Source organism: Parus major, chromosome 1A, assembly GCF_001522545.3.
Source record: "Parus major isolate Abel chromosome 1A, Parus_major1.1, whole genome shotgun sequence".
Lineage (NCBI taxonomy): Eukaryota > Metazoa > Chordata > Aves > Passeriformes > Paridae > Parus > Parus major.
Window position 1 is genome coordinate 51,775,435 of NC_031773.1, and position 25,303 is coordinate 51,800,737.

The window sequence follows — 25,303 nt, forward strand, 5'->3', positions numbered from 1 at the left end:
ATGTTCCACTGATTTCAAAATCATGTTGTCTTTAGATCTGCAGTCTGGACTGTGCTGAACACTAAAGCTTGGTCCAGCAAATGCTAACACCCACACTTAGCTTGATCATCAAGCATGAGCAGTCAAAGCAACTTGACTTAAATATGATTATGTTTTTCTCCATTAACAGATTATACAGCTCAGTAGAGAGGACTGAAACCTAAGGAAGCAGCATATTAGAATCCAAGAACACATGCCTACTGCATCCAGGAATCCCTTTAGTACTCATTTCTCCTCTTTCCTCTATCCTACACTGTAGGGAACAGTCAAGGAACATATTCTAGCTCTTCAATAGCCCCCTGGAGCTGATGTCTGTCAGGGTGGTAACAACGCTGTTAAACAACTCACAAGCATTGGAGAATTCTGAAGAGCAAAAGGTCTGAGTACAGATGATACCATCTCACCAAGTTGCCATATGCATAATCCTTGCACAGAGAGTACCTGGCCTCAGTTGGTAAATTAAATATTTTATCAAGTATCTTTGAAATCATGTTTTGTTTTTATTTAGTTCAATATATGTAATGAATTATCATCAGCTCTATGAAACTCATGTCTCATTGCAGAAGCTATCAATTTCTTGAGGAGCCCTAAATATTTGACTGAGTTCTATTAAGCCAATGGTCTTTTTTATCCTGAGTGTCTCTATGCCAGATAGAAAATAAGTTGTGCTGTTTTGAAAGTTCATAGCAAAATTAATCCTAAAGATGCACTGAAATTTATAATTTTTTACTGCTTGCATGTTGCAATCTTTTAAGATCGTTTTCCAATCCACACTGACTTCACAAAGGTAAGCCTACTGGAATCAATGGCTTTTTGTTATTATTGTGATAATCTGTATAGTTTAGATTTAGCACAACAGATCCTCCAAAACTGTTTTGAAAATTAGAGCCTAATCCTATTTCCTTTGAAGCTGGCTAGCAGAAGACTGATGGTTTCAATGGAAGGATAATTCCTTTTTGTGAATAAGAAAAAAGCAGTTATGTAAAATAATACTGCCAGAAATGAAGAATTCCGTAGTGGTATTTATAAACTCAAAGAACTGAAATACTCAACAAATGCTTATCTCAGAAACAATGAAACACTACATGTTTTGCACAGACTTGCTAAAAATTGAAAGGAAGCATCTCTGTATGCTGGTGATACATTCAAACATATGTATACTTCTGTATTTATCATTATTTTCAATTACCATTGCTATTACAAATGAGCACAGAGAGTTTCTTTTGTCCAGTTTCAATTTATATATCTGATTTGCTCCGTGCTCACTGGCTTCACTTTTAAGGGCATGGAAATTTAAAAGGAAAAGTGGTATTTCTAATGCTACATAGTAGCTGTGCTAATTCCATTACAAAATAAACAGTTTTAATTTTGGAGTTTCTGGTAATTTATTACGCTGTCTATCTCTCTAATCACAATCCAACATATAGCAGTGATTTATGACATATTTCCTTGAAACTGATGATTTCCATGAAAATGATGATGTATGTTTCCAAGCAGCTAGACGGGACCACTCTTGGGGATATTAACAATGCTCATGAGTACAACACAATGAAACCTATTTTCATCATGAGCATTCATGCTTTTCTGCTATTCAAGAGGTATAAAGGACCTGAATGCAGGCTATACTGAGCTTCAGCCTGAAGGGAGCTTCCAGACTGTCTGACAACCATAGCTGGACACTTCCCTGCTGCCTCTGGGGGGCTCCAGTCGGTCCTGAGCTGCTCCTGCAGCACGGTCAGCTGGCACAGGTCAGAGCAGGAGCCGGCTGCTCTTCTCTTTGGTAGGACTAGGGCTTGCACTGGACGTGCAAAACCACCAGGCCCTTGTCACTATTATCTTGACAGACTGCTGCACCCCTGGCACCCAGCAAGACTGGGACTCTGATTTAATCTACTTAAGTGAAGTTGCGCAGAGGTGAGCACATGCCAGGACAATTTTTCACTTCTCTTGGCAGTCCAAGGGCACCCTTCCTGTTCCCTGTGCTGCCAGCCCCTCTCCTAGGTCCCTCCTGAGTTCCCACCCCTGTGCCAGTCCTTGCTTGCAGAAGGTCTGTCCCGCATTTCTACACTCTCACATTTGAGGCACTCCCTCAAATGTGAGAAGAGCTATGTAAGTGGGTTTCAGACTGGGGGCATGGAAGTCAGCCAGGGCAGTAGCAGATGTCCCTCTGTGCCTCCCCTGCATGCTCAGGTAGCCCAGGCATTGCGTTATTCTGTGCCAGCTGTGGGGAATGCAACAGCACTTCAGAACATCAAAATAAAACAGTAACACCCAAGCTACAAATGACATTTTGCCCCTTAGAAAGAGAAGGCCACAGAATTTTTGTGCTTTCCACATTTAAAATAAAGGAAGGGGCAAATGTGGGGGGTTTTTTTTATTTGTTTGTTTGGGGTTTTTTTAATATGAACAGGATAAAGCTTCCCTTACCTTTCCTGCTTTGGAATAGCCACTTTCAGGTGCATTCTGTAAAACAGATATTAAATTTCATGCTCTCAGACACCAATATCAGGCTTCCTAATCTCAAGAAGCCAAACAGGAGATGTTTCTTCTGACTGCTGCAAAATCTTTTCTGTCTTCAACCCTTGTGGCACACTGCTGGCTCCTGCCAGAAACAGAGCACTTGCATTAGGCAGATTTGCCTTGAGCCAGCTGGACACTTTTGCTGGTCCTAAAATGAAGGTGTATTGATGTAATTACAGAGAAATTTCTGTTTTCAAGTTCAAGTCAGAGAAGCTAAGGCTGCAACCTCAGGGCAGACTGTTCACCATCTCAGGAAGAAACCCTGCAGAAGTCCAGCTTTACACACAGGCCTGGTGAGTTAGAGGAACCAAATGAGAATCTTCACCAAAGCTGGTGCCGGGGTATCACCCCATCACCTTGACATTCCAGAGGCAGTTACCTTTGACAAACCTAAGCCTTTGCAGGAGCCAGCCAGTAAAACTGTCTGAGCACAAGAATCAGCTTCTGTGCTAACACTGCCCCAGCAAACCAGAGGGATGGGGCTGTCGGCTCCTGAAGTTCTGTGCCTTGACAGTCCTGTGACCACAAAGTGCAACCCAAGATTTCAAAAGGTCTGTGTGTTATCTTTGCAGAGCAGACAATCCCAGCTGTAATCTGCACTTTAAGAACAGCCAGTGGGGAAGAGACACTGAACCAGGGCTCTCACTTACAAGCTTTTGTGTTGGTCCAGAACAGTGACCATAGTGGAGAACGCCAGAATGATTCCACCCCATGCAAATTTCCCACTTCTGCTACAAGTGACCATCTGCCTTCCCTAGCCATGCACTTAGGGACGGCTTTTTTTCTAAAGGGATCGTGTGATTCGTCTCAACCTTGGCAACAATTGGTATGTCAGTATTTAAGTTTTCAAGCTGTCTTCGTGAAAGAAATAACCCTTACTTTAACATGAAGAAAGCGCAAACCGACGCATTCTTTGTATTTCAAAGATCCCAAAAGCAGAGACGAGGTGTTCCTCAGCTCTTGGCGCAAATTTGCAGTCAACCACTGCAGACTGGGCCCAGGAAGGTTTCTCACCAGCAAAAACCTTGCGGAGCAGACAAATACTGCCTGCCCATGCCAAGGACAGGCGGCACCTGGGTGTGTCTGAGTTTTTCTGCCAGCTCCACCAACATGGAAACCCTACAGGAAGCCCTCGCCCGCTTGGTGAATGGGAAAAATTAGACGTTTTCTGGAAAAACTTTCCACACCTAAATTTGGTGCAGGCTCGGCTCGAGCCCGTGCCCGCCGTCCGTGCAGGTGCACACAACAGTCCCGCGGGGCCGGGGCCGCCGCTCCGCCTCGCCTCAGCCCGGCCCGGCGGGGCCCAGGGGCTCAGCCCGGGCCCGCGGCGGCGCGGGGCACGGCCCCGCTGAGGCGCCTTCCAGAGCCCCCCGTCTCCCCGGCGCACAAAGGAGCGTCCGCAGCACCGATCCCTGCGGCTGCCGCCCCCGCCCGCTCCGCGGCTCTCGGGGCGGGGCGGCCCGGGCGGAGGGGCCGTCCCTCGCCGGTGCCGCCGCCGGGGCGGGCGGCGGGGAAGGGGCGGAGAGCGGGGGCGCCGCCACCGCCCCCCGGCCCGCCCCGCCCGCCGCGCCCCGTGGTGCCGGCGCGGGCGCGGGGCCGAGGCAGAGGCGGCGAGGCCGGCGGGGCGCTCACACCGCGCCCGCCGCCGCCGGGCATGGAGGGTGCCGAGGCGGCCGCCCGCGGCAGCAGCAGCCCCAGCCCCGCGCAGCCCCGCTGCTCCTCCTGCGGGCCCGGCCCGCCCGGCGGCGAGGCGGCAGCGGCGGCGGCCATGGAGGAGCCGGTCGGGGCGGCTCCGTCCCCGGAGGTAACGGCGGCGAGGAAGCAGCAGGGGGTGAAACGGCATCACCACAAGCACAATCTGAAGCATCGCTACGAGCTGCAGGAGACCTTGGGCAAAGGCACCTATGGCAAAGTCAAGCGGGCCATCGAGAGGTTCTCTGGCAGAGTGGTAAGGCAGGCGGAGCAGCTTCTCTCTGCCCCTTTCTCTTATATATACAGGTATATGTAAGATCAGATTCCAGCGCCGGTTTGGGACCGGAGCCGGCTGGGTGCATCCCCTCCGGAGCCCTGTCCTGTGCGGGGCAGGCGGGTTGTGGCGAGGCGGGGACCCGCTCAGCATCCCAGCCGTGCTGGCGGTCCGGGGCTTTGTTCGGAGTGCAGCCCTGCAGAGAGACTTTCGTCTGGGAGGAGTGGTGGAGGTACTGTAGTACCGCATTTTGAAGGGATGTGTTATTATTGGAAAAATAGGGTGGCTTATTGTTTTTCTTCTGTGTTTTTTTACATGCGGGTCCACTGTGAATAGTTTTTTTCCCCCAGTGGAAATTCATGTTTTGGAGAAACCTGTCACATCCCCTGGCTAACCAACACTGCTCACAAAGTACTGTCAGAAGGTTTGCTTCTCTGGTTTAAGATGCCGTGATTCGGTCATACTTTTGTGACCTGAACTTTGCTGACACCTAAAAAAATTGCAGGGACTGCAACCCACCCCATTGGTTTTTACGATGCGTTTCACCGCTCAGCGGTGCCGGCTGGCTGGAGACTTCAAGCAGCCCGGGGGTTGTCCAGCAATAACTCAGCTTCAGCATTTCCTCACTGCTGCAGCGCTCCAGCCGGGCGCAGAAATGCAACTGAAGCAATGTACACATTAGTCAGAATTATTGTCATTTTTCCTTCCCAGAAATACGTAACTATCCACAGAGGGCAGGCGAATGAGAGGCAGGCGTTGTTGTGTTAAAGAAATAGGTGGTTTTCTGCAGAGGTCTTTGTCCTGAAGTACACTAATTGAGTTTTCACTAGATTTCATCTGAAAGCAAGGCATTTCCCTGGTGACGTTACATTTATCTTTCCCTTTCGGTTGCTGGGGAGCTCAACACGCACCCAGAGGCAGAAGGATCTGTAAAACAGAAAATGAAATTTCAGATGCTATGACTTTAATAAGGAACACTTTGCAACTGAATATCTTTGTGTCGACAGTGAAAATGAGAGTTCCAGCCAAGTTGTAGAGTCATATCATATATGCTTTCAGTTTATTAGCTCATTTGGAGGCTGGCTAAAGAGAAACCAGAGATGGACATCTCTGCACATGCTCACTCTAAGTCCATGATTTTTAAAGTTTGCTGTCTTGGCTGTTTTACAACTTCAGTCTAACAAAAGCTTCAGGGCTATATTATATGCTTACTCTTCTCTTAAAAGTAGATTAGTTTTATTAGTTGCATTATAAAATGTAGTGAATGAGCAAGTAAGTTGAAAACATCTATTTTGAAGGAGTTGAGAAATTAACAAAAAAAGGTGACAGTAATGTACCATGAGATTTGGCTTTGGAAAGAGGCCTCACAGAGAAAAGGATGTAGAGTAGATGTGTGTCTCATCTAACTCAACAACACACTAGGTCTTTCCATATTTTGCTAACTGTTAAGCTCTTCAGCTGCATAGCTAAAGGATACTTTGATGTTATAGTCTGAAATGAATTTATGTGGATAATGCCATCTTGAAATGGAGAGTGTGAAAATCAGATTACCTATGCAATCTTAAATGCAACAAAAATGTAACATTCGCTGTATCAGCTGGCATGTAGAAGCTGAACAAGTCCTTACCAGGGTGTGAGTTTTTTACTGGAGTAATGCAAGCCTTGGCGTGTGGCACTTTGTAATTATTAACTAGTCTGCAGGCGAGTTCTGGTGTAACATGTCTATTTGAACTGTAACATCTGTGAGTGTATGTAAAATATCCACACTTTGTCTGCTTGCAGAATAAAAGCTAGTTGTCAGGATTCCAGCCAGATCTCAGTGAATGGAAAACGCTTCTTGTTTTCTCACAGTTCCCTTGTCTGGCTGTTACAGTGAACAGAGATTCCTTTCCATGGGTGAGATAAAAGAACTGACGGGATGACTCATCAGACAGGGGCAGTTTTTCTTTGTTTTTACCACCTCTCTTTCTCTTCTCTTCCCTTTCTCAGCTCTTATTAGTGGCAATATTTGCATCATCCATGAGCAGGTTGGACCAGATGCTGCTGTGTCCAGCAGGGGATGCACAGAGCAGGGGATGTGGCCGGCACTGTCTGTTGTTGCACCACGTCCAATGCCAATCCTATTGCAGCTGGCAGTGAGAGTCCTAAGGGTGCTCTTGTCCAGGCTGTTTTCTTCCAGTTCTGTTATCAGTTTAGCTGATCATCTCTTTCTTTACTCAGTGGTAAGCAGGTATTTGAAGCTGTATGGTAACAGATTGCAAAGCTGGATCTTGTATTCCCATTTATCAGTCTTGTTCAAGCAATTCTCCTGTTTGGCCTTTCCACTTCTCTTGTCTGTCAAGAATTTATTTAGCTGTTTGGCATTTAATAAACAGGTTTGCCTGATTAGCCAGGCTTTTAATGTGAAGCACAAACTTTGGATTTGTCGTCATCTGTATAAACAGAGCTCAGAAATGAAATAAAATGGCAGGTTTTGGTAAATAAAGTAAAACCAAGGTGAGAAGACAGTTCAACGTGAAGTACGGATGTGCTTTAATCCTGTGCCATTGGAAATCAATAGCAGGATTTCTGTTGACTTGAATGAAAGTAGTATTTGGCATGTGTAAGCAGGTTACAGGTTTATTCAAATTGTTATTCCTCTTAACTTTATTGTCTTTCCTTATAACACAGTGGAACGTGATCATAAAGTTTCCTGCCATAAAGCTCCGGGGTAGATTGTATGATACATTTGGTTTGTTATTGGAAACACCTTAGGTGAATTTGTGCGTTAGTTACCACAGTGACTAGAGACAGTATTGCATTCTGCATGGAGCAGTTAAAATATTGCCCAGTATATGATGTATGAGGTGCCTAATTTTGCCAGCAAGGTTTCTTCATTAGTGCTGTCTCAGTATACACAGTTGTAACTTACGACATTTTAAATTAAGGCATCTGTTAGCAAGTGTAAGGATGAAGAGATGATATCTCAAGCCTGTGAAGTAACACTCATGTTGATGTTTCTGTGGGTGTTTTTTCCACTTGTCATCTTGCACATGTTAAACCAGAGAATGGAACTTTTGTTCATGTTATGTATTCAATGTTTGTTAGCCAAGAAATCCACAGTTACACTTATTTCAGCCTTACTTAAGGTGTGTATTGACCACCTCTGGCTGATTCTTTGCGTGGTGCATGAAGATGGCAAATGCTGCTGGAGTCTTTGAGTAAATTATTCCACTGGAGTAAATACTCATTAGAATGCAAATTTGGATTATTGATAGGCGTTTTCTGTTTGCAAAAGCCGGGAAGTTTGTCTCCCTTTTTCTCCCTAGGCTGCACTTGGGAGGCAAAGGGAATAAGCTGCAGGAGCCTGCCTCCCCTCCAACTTCATCTCCCTCTTTCTGCCTGAGCCATGAAGTCTTTTCTTCCTCCTCACCAGCAGGTGGAGGAAGCACTATTCTCCTCCACCCGTTCCTCCAGAAAGTTAATTATTTTGGGAATTGATGACAAGCAGCAGCCCAACATGAAGAACAGGCACGTGATGCATATTTGGACAGGCATGTTATGTGGGGTGGCTGCTGTGTGTTATTTATCTCTTTTGCATAATAAGTGCAGGTAGAAGGATGTTGCCAAATGAAATTGGTTTTTGAATCAAAATCTTGTAAAAAAACCTCAAACTTTAAAGCAACCAATAATTTTATTTCCTACTGCAGTGCAAATCTTTTCTTTGAAACAGGTCTGCTTCTTGATGAGTTTGAAGAGTTGCACAGGGTCTTTGAAACCTGGAACAGCAACGGATTACATGAAAGGAGGACCTTTGCGTTGCTGATTGTATCTCTCCATACCATGACAAAACCAAAACATGAACACCAACAATGACAGCTCTGTCATGTCACTAATTAAGGCCTTGCTGGCCACACAACCAGATGTTTATTGGCAGTGTGGTTTTTAAGGGTTCCTTATAACAGGGTAAAAGTGTGCTCGTGGGTCACTGAGGGCAGTGAAAACCAGGTGGAACATTTGTCCCAGTTCTCTCACCTGTGCTGCTGATATCACAGAAAATGTCAGTATCCCTCTGATGCATGTAAATTATTTTATGTTTAATGATATATTTCCATTTTTTCCCCCCCAGAACTTCTTCAGTTAGCACTTGGGTCACTGCTTCATACTGATTTTTATCTTGATTGCTCGTTGTGCATCTTCTGCAGGACAATGTCCAAATGTAACACAGAACTGTTTATTTCTTTTGACATTCTTTGTTGCTCTTACTAAGATGTCTTCCTTTGTGGCAGACACAGGTATATGTATCTATCTACACAGCACTGCTGTGATGTGAAGTGTCTGTACAGTACTTTGCTCAGCAGGTTCCTGATTTGTGAATGTGGTTTCCACAGCTCTGATAATACACTTCAATTATAGTAACAATACCTTGTATTGCTCCCCCATTTCATACATGAGAAAGGAAAACCTTGCCAGTTAAAGCCAAAATCGGCAGAAGTTTCAGCTAGTTTTGAGTGCTGAACACTTGATTCATCCAGACATACAGAGTATATAACATCAGGGTCCTGTGGATGACACCCGTCCTCCTGCAGAGCTCAGCCTGTTCTGCCTCTCTCTTTACCCAGGGCTTTTGTCCCTGTGTGACATCCAGCTTCGGTCTCCATTCCTGGCCCTTTTGTACTCCTCTGCCTCCCGCTTTGTTGCGCGTGCCAGCGCGGTGACCCGCACGGGCGTGCAGCTTTGCTCCCTGCTTCCAAGCTGGCAGCTGCCAGCAGGATCTGCACAGCCTGTGGTGGCTGCTGCAGCCACCTCTCCTGCCACGCTACACTCACATGGGACCAGAGGCTCCTCAGGGCAAAAGGGATTCTTGCAAAACATCACCTAAATCTTATGCTTGCATGTATGTGTGTATGTATTTATTTATTTATTTTAAATGTTCAAGCCGAGTTCCTTTAGGGACTCGTAATGTGACTAAATCTGGACAGTGTTTTCATGGTGCTGAAGGCATGTTAGTGAAACTCAGGTCATCCTCTGCACGCCTGGAAATTCTAGATCTGGAATGAAGAGAAGTTGGAAAGAGTATATGGGTTTGAAAATAGTTTTGCTGTTAATTTGTTATTCGTTCCACCTTTAACTATTAGATGTGTTCCGAGATTGTGGTTTAAAAATAGAGGAAAGAAAAGCAGCAAATGGGAAAAAAAAACCCCACTGGAATTATTCTAATGTAATTTACAGTGAATGTTGTGGGCTTATTACCATAGGAGTTACTGCCTGGTTGCATCAAATTGCTGCAGTCTTCATACAAACACTTGGATAATTGAAATGCCAAGGAAGACCTTAACATTAAAGGGTGCAGACAGAAATAACCAATTTCAGCATGAGGGTCCTCAGGAGAAAGGCACTAGGACAGAATACCAGTTTTCTGCACTGAGACTTTCTCTTGGAGAAGCAGATTCATTCCATGGAGTATGGGTCAGTGGTAAGGAAATCTGAATTAATGACTAGCCAGTAAGGGGTCATCTGAACATGTTAGTTTGTCTAATCTTTTACCAAATTAAAGAACAGCATGTTCTTTGAACTTTGAGTAAAAATCAAATTATATTCTTTCAATGATGTTGCACTTCCTTACAGCTGAAGAAATTGAAAGTTTCCAAGAGACTGTTGCCTTATTTTTTTTCTCCTGCATTGGATTAAACAATTTTGGGCAGATAATTAACTTCCCTGTGTCTCAGTGTGTTCCCTTCTGGAAAGGTTAATGTGGGAAAGTTAGACTAATGAACAGGACACATTTTGGCTTGATGCATACCTAGTAAGATTCCCTCTACATGTGAAATTTCACAACAGAATTTGAGCCAATGTTTTTAATGCAGCTTTCAGTTAAAAACTCCATAAAATGCCTAAGTGTTTTTACAAATGGTTTCACAGCACCATGTGCTAGAGAACACAAGAGAATGGAAATTGCTTGTACAAAGTCTTTCATTAGATATTGCTAAAATGTACTGCATTTTTTAGTGGCATGTGTTCTAAAAATTATTATTATTTTTTTAGGAACCACAATATGGATTTGCCATGTGGAGACAATTATTGTATATATTGTAGTTCGGGGTCATACATGTTGAATAAAACTGTGTGGAATGTGCAGTTCTTGTGAACAATTGTTTATTCTTTACAGAACTCTAATTGTAGTTAGTCTGTGTTTTGTCTGGTAAATAAGTAACTAGAGAGTCTCTGCTGGAGTGAAGAATTGGGAGGAGGCATGCGGTGGCCACAACAGTGCCAAGGAAGAATGACAAATGTGTGGGTTGAAAACCAGCTCTGGGTATATCAGCCTTGAACACCAGCAGGTGAACATGTGTATAGCCATGGTTATCCAAATGGAGAGCATATGGGACATGTTTCCAAAAGCTGCATACCAGGCATTCAGAAACTGGTTGATGACCTTTGGTTTAACATAGGCATCTGCCTGGTTCTAGTCTCTCTCTCCTGTACCATGCTAATATACTCTCTATCTGCATGAGCTGGGATGCTGATGTCAAAGCACCTCCTCTTGCTGTGCAGCTTTGCTCCTCTCAGCAAGACACTGTTCTCCTTATTGTTGTCTTCGATGTTTTCCTGTAAAAATGTGTGACCAAACAATGTTTTCTGCCAAGAAATCATCCAATGATTCTCTGAAGCCAGAGGTGCAGGTTTGCCTCCAGGCTTGGGGTGGGATGGGAGCTCACAGCTCCTGACCTGGATAAGGCTGGAGACTGCAGCCAGTGCCCAGCTCAGGTGTTCTGTGTTGATGGTTTGCACACCACCAGTGATGGGCTCGTTGGCGTGGGAATCTCTGACCTACAAAAGAATTTCCTTCTTTCCTCCTCCATAAGTCAGGATTTGTCCCTAAATTGCCCAGGTGTGCACCAGACATTTTATAGAAAAAACTCTTGTCATTAGCACTGATGGGTCGATGTACTTAGGATAGTTGATATGTCAGAGGAAATGTCTCAGATGAAAAGGTCTCCAACTAAATATGTAAATGATATTTGTCAGCATTTCCCTCAAATATCTTCCAGCAGATGTGAGTACCATGTGTGTCCATTTAATAAACTAAACTCAAAATAATTTCCACTTTGCTAGATATATGGGGAATAGCTGGGGAGGGCGGGGAGCAAACTACAAAGCAAGGTAAAAACTGCATATGTGTGTTGTTATATTTGATGACCAATTCATTAAAGCCATAAGTGTATCCAGGCTTTCAATAGTGTTCTCCTGCTGTTGCTTCCTGTACTCCCTGGCTACAGAATCAGTCTCTATGGCTCTCATTTGTCTTACCCACATGAAAGACTTTGAGCATCTGCAAGTTATGATTTGAGAAGTATCTGCTTTTGAACAGAATATATTTATCACCGTGTCTTCACAGGCAACATAGTACGTTGTATAAATTAGGGGATCCTAGACCTTTGAACACTCAGAGGCTGGGTGAGGTGCTCTGTGTGTGTACTGTGTCTGGCCATACCCATTAAACATCCTGGACCCACACCAAAAATGCCAGATGTTCAGTAGACGTGGAGGCCCTCCTGTAACCTTTGCTGTGTGCTGCAAAGCGTGGAGGGGGCAAGGTTGTAGATCCGTTGATCTTCCACGGTTCTTGCACTCTTATTTGAGCCCTGTAATTTCTATATTTTGATCTAGAGACCATGGGCCAATCCTCAATTCAGTCTGTTAAACTATTGCATGGTATAAGCTCATTGTGTCCCTCAACTGTCCAAAGATGGATGGGACTTGCTTAGCTCTCATGGTTTATGTGCCGTCAGTCGTTAAAGCTGCCTCTGGTCCATGATGTGATGGAAGTCCTGGGTCTTGCTCAAATATGGACTTTTCCAGGCTCTATCCTTACCATTGTAGGAGATAATAAAATACTTTAATGGGTCGTTCCTTTCACTTGAAAAAAAATCCATTCACAGAGCAGCTGTGGGAAAAGGGGTTGTGTGAAACCATCCCAGCCAGATGTAGGTGAATGTGAAAACCACAAAATAAATGCAGGTCTTGTTTTTTATAAATATTAAGAAGATAGCAGCTGAGATTGCTGAGCTTAACATGCTCCTAACGTAACTGTTAATTTCCAGATTCCTCCTCAGTCTTCCCTTCTCACTGTCAGCATTTCCCACTTCACCTCACCACACCTTCAGCATGGTGCCTGAGCGTCCTTGCTGCTGGGTCCCTGGGATGCCAGCCTGCTGAATGGGAGTGTCTGCTGCACCTTGCGTGGGGCTGGCTGCCTCTGATGAAGCTTTGGTGCTTGGCAGGCTGTGCTTCCCCTGTTGCCTTGCCTTTCAGAGGAACGTTGGCCTATGGTGATCCCAGAGCCCCTCAGCTACTCTGGTGCAGCAGCCACATGTGGGACGACTTAAGGCTGGAGCAGTGTCTTTGTTCAGAGGTCTGGTGGCTTGAGGGACTTGCAATTATCCTAATGTCTGGCTGGGCCGTGGAACTGAGTCAGCGTGCTTGGCCTCGAGCAGCACTGCCTCAGAATAAAGACACTAGTTAAAAGACATTAGGCTTAAAAAAAAATAAATTTATTGTTCCTGTGAAAAGATACTAAGTTCAGGGACTAAATTTAGCTATTCCTCAGTAGATCAGAAAAATTGGGGTCCTGCTGTTGATGGAGATCTGAAAGCCTTCATATCATGTTTCCTGTACACAACAAGGCATTTGATCTCTGCTGAGATTTCTAATCTCTATTAAATGCCTGATTGAGAAAGATACCTCCTTTATTTGAGGTACAAGTGTTATTTTAAATATTAGTGTGAATATTTTTTTTAATCACAAAAGATAGCAATGAGGGTTGGGTAGAAATACCTCTTTGATGCTGTGTGGTAACGAAAATGTTCCTTTTTGTTAAACGGTGCTTTGTTGTTGACACAAAAAGGTTAAGTCCTTTGCATACAAGTCTGACAGGGGAAGACAGCAAAGCATTTGTTGAAGAAACAGCTTCCAAGGCACTTGTTCAGAGCTGTCACTTACTTGCATATTTTTATGACTCTGCACAAGTCAAACATTATGGCTTCCCCAGCAGAGTGCAGCTCGGGAAGGAGGAGCGAAGGCGTCTGGAGATGCCTGGGGACACCTGGTGCAGCAGATTCAGCAAGGCAGAGCTGCAGGCTGTTGTTTTGGTGTAAGGAAATAAAATAGCCTTTGGCAGGAGAAGAGGGGAGAGTGCAACCTTTCCATCTGATCCATGTTCTAATGCCATGTGGCCTAGAACCTGGAAAATTCCAGTAAATACCTGCTGGAAGCAATGCAGGCTTAGCTGACTTGTATAGGGATGTAACTGAGAGACGCCCATTGCCCCCTTGGGAAGATAGCTTTTAAATCAGGACTATACATGAGGAAAGGCATCCTTCATGCTACTTTTTTGGTTTTATTCTCTTCAGGGTACCAAAATGAGCTAAAATAATTAAATGGTGATCTGTGGGTTTAAGCTTCAACTTCTGTAGCATCCAGTTGTTCCAGCCATGCTTTGGGCATCTAGGAGGGGAGTGGTTTCCATGAGGTTCATCTAGAAAGTCTGTGGTGGAGCCACGGGAAGAGCAGAGGTTGACCACAGCTCCAGCACTGTGCTGAGCCATTCTTTGCGTGGGTATAACCATCTCAGGAAAATTTCTCTTAAAATGAATGTCCTCTTCCATGGCTTTAGTCACACTTGGAAGGGATGGTGCCAATTTTTCAAAAGCTCACCATCTCTTGTGCCTCGGAGACAGCTCATCACTGTTGGGCACCACTTGATACAGCTCAGTTGCCGTTGTGTCAGCACAACCTGGCAGGAATGAGGGCCTTTAGCTGGACTGTGCAGTGCGTTTGCAGCCAGGCCAGAGACCAACCATCCTTTTCAACTTTTTTTGTGTGTAGAGATTGAGAGTTTTCTACCAGTGTTTCAGTAAAACTCCCATTCTGTCTGGAATTTTATTGTATAAATGTGGTCTAAGGGAACCTGTGATAGGCCTCGTTGTGGGTTATGTGTTGCTCACAAGGAATTAATCAGGGAGAAGGATTTCATGCTGTACTTCAACCTCCTTCAAGCCTTTCTTGGATGAAAGGAAAACTCTGCAACTGTGAATGTAACTGGTTATGATTATTGGATGTCATTACTCACTCACTCTGAGCATAAAACAACAATCTTGCATCCCCTGTGATATACGTGGGTAAAATGCTGCTCTCAGTTGCGTGAACACTTGTAAGCTGAAGAGTAGAGTTCGGCCCTTTGTTTCATTTGAAATACTTGTTTAACACAGGCAAGGACTAAACAATACACTTGAAAGCGATTTGTGTTATTGTCTGTAGAGCAGAGCTTGTATTTTATGAACTGGCTGATCATAAAGACAGCATAAATCATGTAAAGCATTCTCATTTGCTTTTTCTTTCTTTTTTTCTCTTTTTTTCTTTTTGCGGATGGGGCTTGTAGGGTAGAGTTGCAGTCAAAAGTCTGCTCCAGGATATTTTAGTTGAACTGTGCGAGTCCATTAAACAAATGTAATGGATTTTTGGAAAGAAGCACTGCGTGTTTCAAACCAAATGTTTTACATAGAGAACATCTGGTTAGTTCTGGGTGTTTGTATGTAGAGCACATCAGACAGCAGCCGTAGCGAGTTCAGCTGGGAGGTTGCCTGGGATGTAGTTGTAGGATATGACAGTTTGGTTGTTATGGGGAATAATTCCTATGAAGTATTGCCATAAACTGAATGTTTGGCACAAACAGTTATATCTTTGTTTTACTGCACACCCAAGTTATTTTTCTTATCTGCCCAACAAAACTCAAGAAGCTGTTTAAATAACCCAGTAAAAAGCTGGCACCTCAGATCTGTATTAAAGCATGCCTGAGGAAGGGAAGTGAAGCTTGCTCTGTTTTCAGGGAAGCACTATGGATTCCTGCCATGGGCAGTGCAGTGCAAGTGAGCGATGAATGCAATATGTGCGAATGGTTTTGTGGGGTTGAGTTGGAAACGATCAGTGTTCCACTCGTGTTGTGTGGTGTTGCTTTGAGCTATGTGAATATGCAAAACTGGTGAAATGCATGTAATTAGCCTGACGTTAGAGTTTATTGGGGCTACTGGAAGGACTTTAACCTGGGTAAATTAATAAGTCTGCTTTTACTTCACAGCATCGGAAATAATATATTTCCAGGAAATGTAGGAAATGTAGAAAAATGTCTTATTTGGGAGTTGGTTCTTAAATTATTTCTTCAGTTTAACTGAGGAATGTGTGGTTCAAATGAGATTAAAGCTGTAATTTCCAGAGTAGCAATGCAGCTTCCCCTTTCAGGATTGTTTAACTAAAAAGTTAAACAAAGTGGGTTAGGCAGTCTCTTGGTCTGGTCCCTTGTGGACAGCAATTCACATTATGCAGCACTGCTTTAATAGTCCTGCTTGGTCTGACATGATTTGTGGTACTTGCTGAGATGAGTTTCTGGACCGAGCAGCATGAGAGGGAATTGCTCCTCACTCTGAGGAAGGGGGTATGTCCAAGTCTGTGTGAAGGTCACTGGCAGGGTGAAGTGGGAAGCCTGAGCTGCTGTTGTTACACTACCTAACAGTTTAGCTTCTGGCAAGGGGATCTCAGAAACATGAGTTCTAACTCGTGCTTATTCAATTGACTCCAGCCAAAACACATGCCAAAAAAAGTGTTTGTGCATGTTGAAGAAGGGGGCAACAGTCCTGGAGCTCGCAGGATCTGGGGGAGTTCTTAAGCAAAAGCTTTCCATCCTGAAAAATAATTGCTTTGTGCTTTTTCCCCTCCAAAGTTAAGTCTCCTCATAACTATTTAGAACAACTGCCTGCAGTTGGGAACTCCTCTTCTAGCAGGGAAAGCTGGAATTATGCATTTAAGGCTGCAGAATTGCTGTGTCGCCAGTCATTTAATTGTAGGAAAGTGTAATTCATTCGTCACCCTCTCACATCCATTCCAAGCCTAACTGGCTGCAGGGAACAAGAGTGTTCCTGTTCCTGTGTTACTCTCTCCACTGAGCCATTAGGGTGGCCCTGGTAATTTACTCTCAATAAATAGAAGGGAACAACAGGAGGTTCCTCTACCTTCAAGGGGCATAAATATTTCTCAGAAATCAGAGACGGATGGGGAAGAAATCTTAGCAAACTCTATTTCTCCTGCTGTAGTAATTCCACCACATTCTGTCATAAATTCCAAGATGCTCCCTTCCCAGAAGGGATCATTAAATAGGTAATGTCCAGGCAGAACAATGTAATACTGAAGTAGTGTGTTAATAAAAACAAATTTAATATTGCAAAGCGATCTGTAAGCCCTGGAGCAAAATAATCTGGGTGAGGCTTTGATACACGATTGCCAATCTTTTTGTTTTCCAAGAGTATTTTTCCAGATAGGATGTGGGTTTATGGTTTGCTAGGTTCCCACCAGGAAGTGGTGTTTATATTTTGATCCGCCTTAGATCAGTTTAGGAAAGTATACTAGATACAGGTGCTTCTGATAGTTCTGCATCATTAACCCTTCCAACTGTGCTGTTTAAATACATCTGTCCATCCTCCATCATATGATTTCTGTGGTCCACCATCTTTGCACAATGAATCCTTGCTCATCAATGTTAATCCAAAAGGCTAAAATCTATAAATTCAGCTTTAAAAATCTCTCCACACTTAAAAATTCTGTTCTGTTAATTTGGAATTTGAGGTGGTCGAACAGTATGGTGTTGGATTTTAATGAGTGTTGTGGTGCATGAAAGTACAGACATTTCTTCTTGAAAAAACTCTTCCCAAGTTTTTCCCTTGTACTATAGTAATTCCCATGGTGCAACAGCACTTCCTTTTTTTCTCTGAAGGACTGCAGAACCAGAGAGCAAAATCAAAAGGTCCTCACAATACCAGCTGACTTCACATTTGTCGCGGAAGAGGCATTGTAAAGATGTGCAAAGCTCTCAGTGATTCTGAGGTTTCTCTGAACTCACAGCAGCTTCAGTGAAAAAGAGAGAATAATCCGAGTTACATTTACTTATCCACAGCTTTCTCAAGCAGAACGTACCAATGAACGAAAATGTGCTTTGAGGTGGCTTCTTGGGAAAATGATTCTAAGAGTTCAAACAATGTCTAACCCTCTTCCTTGTTTAATGTGAATTACAGCCTTGCACTGATGTAGTACCTTTTGCCTAAACCTGTAAAATCACTTTAGAGACTCTGGTAACTGCTGAGGTTACCATTATTTAACAGCACATTGTAACAGTTTGCAGCAGTTGCTTAGGGGGTGTGAATAACCCCATTTCCAATTTAAATTATAGGAGGAATTACAGGAGACTGTGTAATTTTCAAACTGGAGCTAGATCCAGGCACCAGGACTTTATACCTGTCTTCTTAAGAAAGTCATAAAGGGCTCTTTATAACGACATAGCCAAGATCTTGGTTTTGTGTTTCATCCCCAAATTGATGCCTTGAACAGTGTGCACTCCTCCTTTGGAGGATTACTTCAGTGTGGTTCACTGCTTATTCACAATGAAAAAACAACATTGAATTAAAGTCCCTCTCTGCTGCCTCAGGTTAGCATTTTGCATTACATCAGCAGCTGTGGTAGCTGTGAGATCAAGCCCCAAAATTACTGTTAAATCTTATCTTCCAGTTTTTGGACAGTGGATCTGTAATACCCGTGTAACATAGAGAACAGTAAACTTGGGGCTTGTGAATTCTTTCACTCCTCTTTATCCTGACTTGCCAGTAATTAAATTAGTGCTAAACAATCTGTGCACAGGCTTGCAGAAGTTAAAAGACTGACTGACACAGGATTCACTTTCAGTGACTTTTCCTCTTTTGCACATGTCCTGGATGGAGCTATGGTGTGTTTGGAATTTGATCAATAATGATTGCACAATTCTAACCTCATTTAAACTATGATATAAACAGACATGATAGAAACGGATGCTACCAGGTTTTTTTCCTGCTTAAAAGTGAAGTCAGATTGGTTTTTTTTCCTGCCCTTTTCCCCCCCCTCCTTTTTTTTCCCCTTTTTTGGTTCCAACAAAATTGTAACCTGGAAGAAAAGCAATTAGACTTTGTGAAATCCCAACTCAGTGTTGCATTTGGCTTTGGTAAATGTGGAAGCCAAAAATAAACATCTGCTTGGCAAGTTCACTAGAAGTTAACTGTAAATGCAGTTTTCATCTTTTGAGTGAATGTGGCATTCAGTGCTGGTTATTATCTATGAAGGAGAATGATCCATAGTTGAGGCTGTAAAGCATTTTTTCTCTTTTTTTAATTATAGTTATGAACATCCACTGCCTTGGGGAAATCCCCTACCCCAGTTTCTTTCCAGATCTAATTTCTTACGTGCCAAAGCACAAATGAACTTTTCTTGAAAGTTTGAAGGTAGTTGGATGGGACATTTGTGAGTTATTAGACTTTGGAAAGGAGATGGTTACATTTAGAAGTGTATTGAAGAAAATGTAATCAGTCCCTCTTTTCTTCAGGAAGGTGAAGTCTGCACATGATAGGGCCTCTCCCAGGATGCCAGACCTGCCTTGGGCTCCAGTCCTGCCAGGACACAGCTGCAGACATCTTTAAAAACCTGGTCCTGTCAGATCTCTGCTTTTCAACAAATCTTCTGCAACCTCTACTCCTACCACAGCAAATTTGTTTTACTGTGGATCAGGGAGGATTGAAGTGGATGCAGATTTGTGGTAGCATGCTATTGGGACAGTGGGGAGGGGTGAAAAGGGGCAACTTGAGGCGTCACTATGGGAAGCACATCATTATTGCTAGGGATGTTGGTTATTTGTAGGATGTTTCTTCTAGAACTGAACAGTGCTATGGCTTAGGACTTCAGTAATGTGGTGTAAAAAACTTTGGGGAAGGGAGAAGTTTTTTAGTATATTTCTGACGTAGGTGACTTGAGGCAAGGATTCTCAGCATTAAATGAAGAAAGGTCTGCCAAGGAAATTTGTCAGAGAATGCATGGTGTAAATATGTCAAGCTTTTTATACATAGCTGAGGGTAGTGGGTACCAGACAATGAAGGGATGCAAATTTCCCAGTAAGGCAGTAGTTACTCAGGAAATGTGCTCACAAATCCTGATAACAAGCACCGTATGCGGGGGTGAGGAAAGAAGTGGAGGGTGTTGTATGTTCCTCCTGGCACCCACTTTATATGTGTACAATTTAAATGTGTTCATCTGGTACCTTCTACTGCTCATAAAAACTTGATTCCATAAACATCTTTCTCTGTGAATAAAGGGGGAACTAGAGAGAATATATAATCCCCTTGTGGAGTGTTCGTGAATAGTTAATTCCTCTTCTCCACTTGGTGAATCGTTATTGATGATATGATAGCAGCAACTATGTCCAGCAGAACCAAAAAAGGAAAATTAAACCTGAGGTAATTATACCTTCATTCTCCCAGAGACAGTGGCACATTGTGCCTCATCTTGTGCAAATAGAATTTTTATTTAACATTTATCACAGTGACTCAGGACTTCTAGTGCCTTGGCACAAGAGTGAGTTTCTCTACAAGTAGTGACATCAGCTTTGGTTTTTAGAAATATAATCTGTCTGGTACATTGTGAAGAGGGGAATGAAACAGGGAAACGCTGATGTTTGCTTTATGCTGTTACCATGCAGAGTGAGGCAGCTGTAAAAAATACCTTTACCTCATACAAGCACATGGACCTGAGAGGTGCATGGAGGCACGTGCCTCCTTGCCCTTTATGTGTGCAGCTGCTGGCTTGCAAGAATAATAACAGTGTTTTGTCCTTGGTAACATCCATGACATGAACAAACATGTGATGGAACAAAGTAGTGAGCAGAAGCTGAGATTTAAATCAGCAAAGGCTCACTTGGGTGCAGATGGCACCGGTTACTGCTTTGAGCAACTCCCCCGATTACTGCATAGTTTGCCAAATATCAAACAATAGAGTTGGGCTGCTGATAAATAATTAATAAGGATTTTGTTGAATGCTTGTCTCCCAGGCAGTATCACCATGGAGATGATCTGGCTTTTAGGATGTGAAAACTAACAATCTCTGAAACAATGGCATTGTGTCAACCTTACTCTTTCTCTGAAAGGGAGAGCTCTCAGAGATGTGTTAGCACATTGCACAACGCCAGGCACTAATTTTGCTTACACTCACAGTGGCCTTTTGTCAATTTTTCAGTGTCTGCATGAAATGTTTCCTATGACCATGCAAAACCTTGTTCTTAGAATTACATGTCCTTGCATGATGCTCTTTAGTACTGCATCTGGCCCAGGGCTAGAATCTCAAGATTACTTTTTTCAGCAAATGGACACAGCAAAGGTATAATCGTGTGCCTTACAAAAAGAAGTCCTCATGAGAATTCCTTTTCAGAACCTTTTGGATGTTTCCTTTTCCTATAGGAATATTTGTCCATGGCTCCTTCTTCCCACCTGGAAGGTCCAGAGGCTAGTTAGACAGTTACTCAGCCCAGCCTTTCCTTTTTCTCCTTTGTGCAACCTCTCGAAGTGCCATTTCAATGTAACTTCATTATCAGCATCCCCCTCCTTATCATTTGATTGCAGCCACCTCAGGGACCACATAATTTTGTAGCTTTGTTTCTTTTACTCTTGGCTTGGTGATGTCTGGGCCAAGAGCCATAGGCAGAGACTCCCCTGGAAAAAAAAACATTACATGGTGCCAGACTTTATTCTTTCTTACTTGGCTCTGTGGAGCTGGAGAAAGAACAATGTACCTTTTCTCTCCCCACCCCCAAACATCCTCTGCTCTCCCTTTCTCTTCCTCCCCTGGTTGGTCAACCTATTCTTTACCTCCACACCCCATTGGCACTTGGCACATTGCACTTCCCACCTTGGAGTCTCAAAGAAAGGAAGCAGAGCTGTGAAGCTGGCTGGGCTCACCCACTTCCCATTGCTGGGTGGGGATGGATTCAGTCCACCACAGCTTTCAGAAAGGAGAGGTTTGTGTGTATTTAACCTTCCCCTCCCTCTTCACCCAAAGAAAAGAATTTTTCATAATTTTCTGTAAGCATCTTTTCTGACATGTCACTCAGTGGCAACAAGCTGGTTTCCCTTTCTCAGGGAACTTCGCTCTCTGTCCTCATGCTGGCTTTTTGACTCTCTGCAATAGTATTGCAAGAGCCCATTGGAATTTGTTCGAGCATGGGTGGTATGTACAAGTGCTGGAACCAGCTTGAAAGTCACAGCCTCCCTCGGTGGAAAAAAGCAGTTCATATCACACTATGGTCCTAAAAATAGCCTTGGTAGATAATAGAGAGTGGAAGACTGTTTTCAATGGATCTGAATGTACTGTATGCAGAAATTGCTGGGGAAGGGTCAGTAGTTTGTGGCATTTAAGTAGTCAGGCTCAGCTACAGCACTCACCGACTTAAAAATCTGTGACTCTGCCCTGTGGCTAGTTTACCTTTATTTATATTCATACAACTCAGCTGGAAATGAGGCAAACTTAGGTTCATTTGACTAAAACAAACACATGAACTGACTTCCTGAAATCAAATGAAACACATTTTCACTTTGATGAAAATACAGCGCTTTTTTGCTTAGCCATAAATGATGATGCCAGCAGTGACTCAGCAGACAGGGAGATTGGATATGGAAATGGGCACCCACTGCCTGCCATGCCCATTGCCAGATGCTTAGACCTGGAGATGCTTTTTGGTACACAGTGGTCTTGATAAGGCTCTGTAAAAATAAATTCTACCTGTTTTGCTCTGCTAAGCAGCCAAGAAGCTTGAAAAGGAAGAAGGACATTTCTCTCACAGACAGGACTGAATGTACAGAAACCTTTGCAACCGTCGTACTTTTGAAGTATTTATAGTTCAAGTCCAGTTATTTGTATGAAACAAAAGCAAAGAAGCATGAAGTGTGTTGGAAAATACTTTATAATCTCTCTACACCAGTTCAGAGAGTGAATATAAATCCTCTTTCCAGCAAATGGAAACCAGTAATTTACTGCAGCCTTGAAGAAAGCAATTTATTTCTCTACACTTCCTGCCCAGCACACTCTGCAAGCTGACTCGCGGAGGGATGGGAAGCCAAAAGCTGTGCTCCCTCTTTCCTATCAGCTTCTGGAAGGCAGAGCAGCAGTGAAGCTGGGGGTGTGTGCTTGTGCAGAGCAGCTTGGAAGTGCCTGGCAATATCAGAAGCTCACAACTACTGCCTGTGCCATAGATTTTGGAGAGGGTATTCTCTTTACCTCTTTCTGAGCAGAGACTGGTACCAGAACTGGCAGTGCAGGTGGAGGCAGTTTCATCCTATCTCCGATGGTCTTCTCTCCCTCTGACCCCATGTGTGGGACCATGCAGCCATCAGAGTTGCAGAAGATAATGGGGATGGTTTTGGTGCACACAGCCAGTAATGATCCCCAGAGGGAAGCATCCCATGGCCTAGTTTTGAGCTGTGACCTTGGTGCTTATGCATGTATTTAACTTCGCATGTGTGAGCTGTCCCACGAAAAGTCAATGGCCTGCTCACATGTGTGAAGTTAGGCATGTGCTAAAGTGTTTTGCCAGATGGGATACTGTGTCTATGGGGGCTTTGGGTGAACTTAAACCTGTTTTGTTGGGGTGAGAGGCTTTAGATTTCATTATTAGGAATCTGATACATTACTCTGAGTGCAAGGTCTTGGAGTTATCTGAAATTCTCATTAAGACAAGAAGCTAGGAAAAATACAAATTCCTCCACTAGTAATGTCACTAAAAATACTGTAATTAAATTATCTAAGTCTTAAACCCAGTAAAATATATTGAGAAAGTGTGGTAGAGGTATAAGTACAGTGTTTTGAGAGTACCGAAGGGACTAACAGCACTCTCTCTGCAGATACTGAACTGGAATATTTGGAGTAGTTAATGTAGCTGATGTAAAAAAGCATGTTGCTTTTTCTGTACTCTTGATTCATAGGCTGTGACCCTTAATAAATTTTGATGTTGCAAACAGTGAAGCTACTGCTTTCAGAGAAAGCAAGAAAGCAGGCAAGAAGGAAAGCAAGCAGGCAAGAAAGCAAGAAAGAAAAGAACCTTAAGAATGAACAAACAAGTTCTTTCATAAGGGATTTCTCAAGTGACATTATTTCCTATTATGCTGAAGTTATTCAGGTTTATCATGCAGCAGTCCTGTAAGTGCGGTGTAGAAAAATTGAGCCAGCTCTGTCTGGTGTTAAAAGCATAAGCACTGTTTGAAAATGTATTTTCTGGAATATATTTCTGAAATAAATAAATTTCATGAAAGAAGTTACATCATTGATATTTTAGAATACCTGGAAGAGAGGCTTGTTTTATGGTCCTATACCATAGCATACAGCTAGGGGTCTTATTTTACTCAGAGATATGAAAACAATGAAACATCTAATAAATACCTAGAATGTGATAATGATTTGTAATGTTTCCATGAAATACTGAATAAAACCCAGCTGGACTGCTTTCTTGTTTGTGTTGGTTTTTTCACATCAGTAGACTTGAGCCCAAGTATTCTTGCTGACCTGGTCCAAGCAAACCGGTGCAGGTGAAAGACTTGACTGGCAGAAATCTGTTTCTTAGAAGGGAAGAGCTGGAATGAGTGCTGTCCTGCTCCACTAATCCTGCTCTGGAATGCCACTGCCAGTGACAGTCTCCTGACACCGATCACTCACTGTTTGGCCTTTCAGACCAGGTCACCAGCAAGGCTGTGCATGGCTGGTAGCCTTTGAAGTGTTGAACTTATCCACTTGGGGATTTTGCAGGCCACCAGGCAGATGGCACGGGGCAAAAAGTATTTGTTGAGATGCCTTTGAACCCTTCACTTTGCTGACACCCTTTTTGAGGAGAAAAATAGCAGTTTGACATGGGAAAAGGTATCAGAAACCATCCTTTTATAACTGGATGGTTTGTTGAATAAGGCACTTCTGAGGTTGCACAGTTAGGGAGGAAAAGGCAGGCAGCAGTTTCTGAGATGCTACTGTCCTTGTTTCCTTTAGGAGTCATGTTGCCTTTCTGTTTCGATTTCCTCATCTCCTGAAAGTGGATAAATTGTGCTGTTTCACCAGTTGCTTATCAAGGTTTAACTAATAAATGGCTTATGTGCTGTGCAAATAGACAGTGATACTATTTTGTTAGTGCATGTGTGTAAATCTCTGTTACGTGTGAGTGCTTGTACTGGTAAGATCCAAGGGCCACTGCCTCCCATGCAGCGTTCTTGCTGTTTGTCAGGATTGCAGGGGGTTGCTGACCATGGTCAGATGGATTCTTAGAGCTGCCCTGGCTCCCTTGATGCCACTGGAGTAAAGATATTTCATACCTGCCAATTCTGCTTCCTTGTTTCCAAATGCTGGTCACTCTGATCTGAAGGAGCTGAGTGAGGGAAGAGAAAGTCTTGAATGTTAAAACCCAAGAGATGTGTTCAGCATGTATTCTTTCCTTATACATGAGGATGAGATGTTGCAGCCTGGATGTCACTGACAAAATCCCAAGTACTTTGTCTGGGCTGTTGAATTCTACCCCTGCAACTGGGAAATGATGCTTTCAGGAGAGCTTAAGTACCATCTTTGAAATTTGGGTAAACTTTTAGGAATAGCCTTTATAAATTAAGGTGCCTTAATTTTCAGCATGACTTGTGAGACTGCAAGCTCTCTGGTCTTGTTAAAAAATATGTTCCCAGGGAACACAGCTGTTTGTGAAGATGTGTAAAATATATTAGAATGTTGATCCAAACATATATTTACAAAGTGCCACCACACTTCTCAATCATGTTTGCATTTTTGTATCTAAAAATATGTTTTCTTATACACAATGATTCCACAGAGGCCAGTTGCAGTAATTATGGGTAAATGTGCAAAAGTCCTCTCTTTGAAGCA

The 25,303-nt window shown here is 43.3% G+C and overlaps 1 protein-coding gene across 1 annotated transcript in view; it reads left to right on the top strand.

Annotated features, from left to right (window-relative positions):
• Window positions 1-4,213: 4,213 nt before the first annotated feature.
• The window catches only part of NUAK1 (NUAK family kinase 1), a 46,273-nt gene continuing 25,183 nt past the window's right edge, over window positions 4,214-25,303 (top strand). Inside the window, exon 1 of the mRNA XM_015628712.2 lies at window positions 4,214-4,507. Coding sequence (XP_015484198.1) covers window positions 4,214-4,507 — 294 coding nt within the window. The remainder of the gene's footprint in view (window positions 4,508-25,303) is intronic.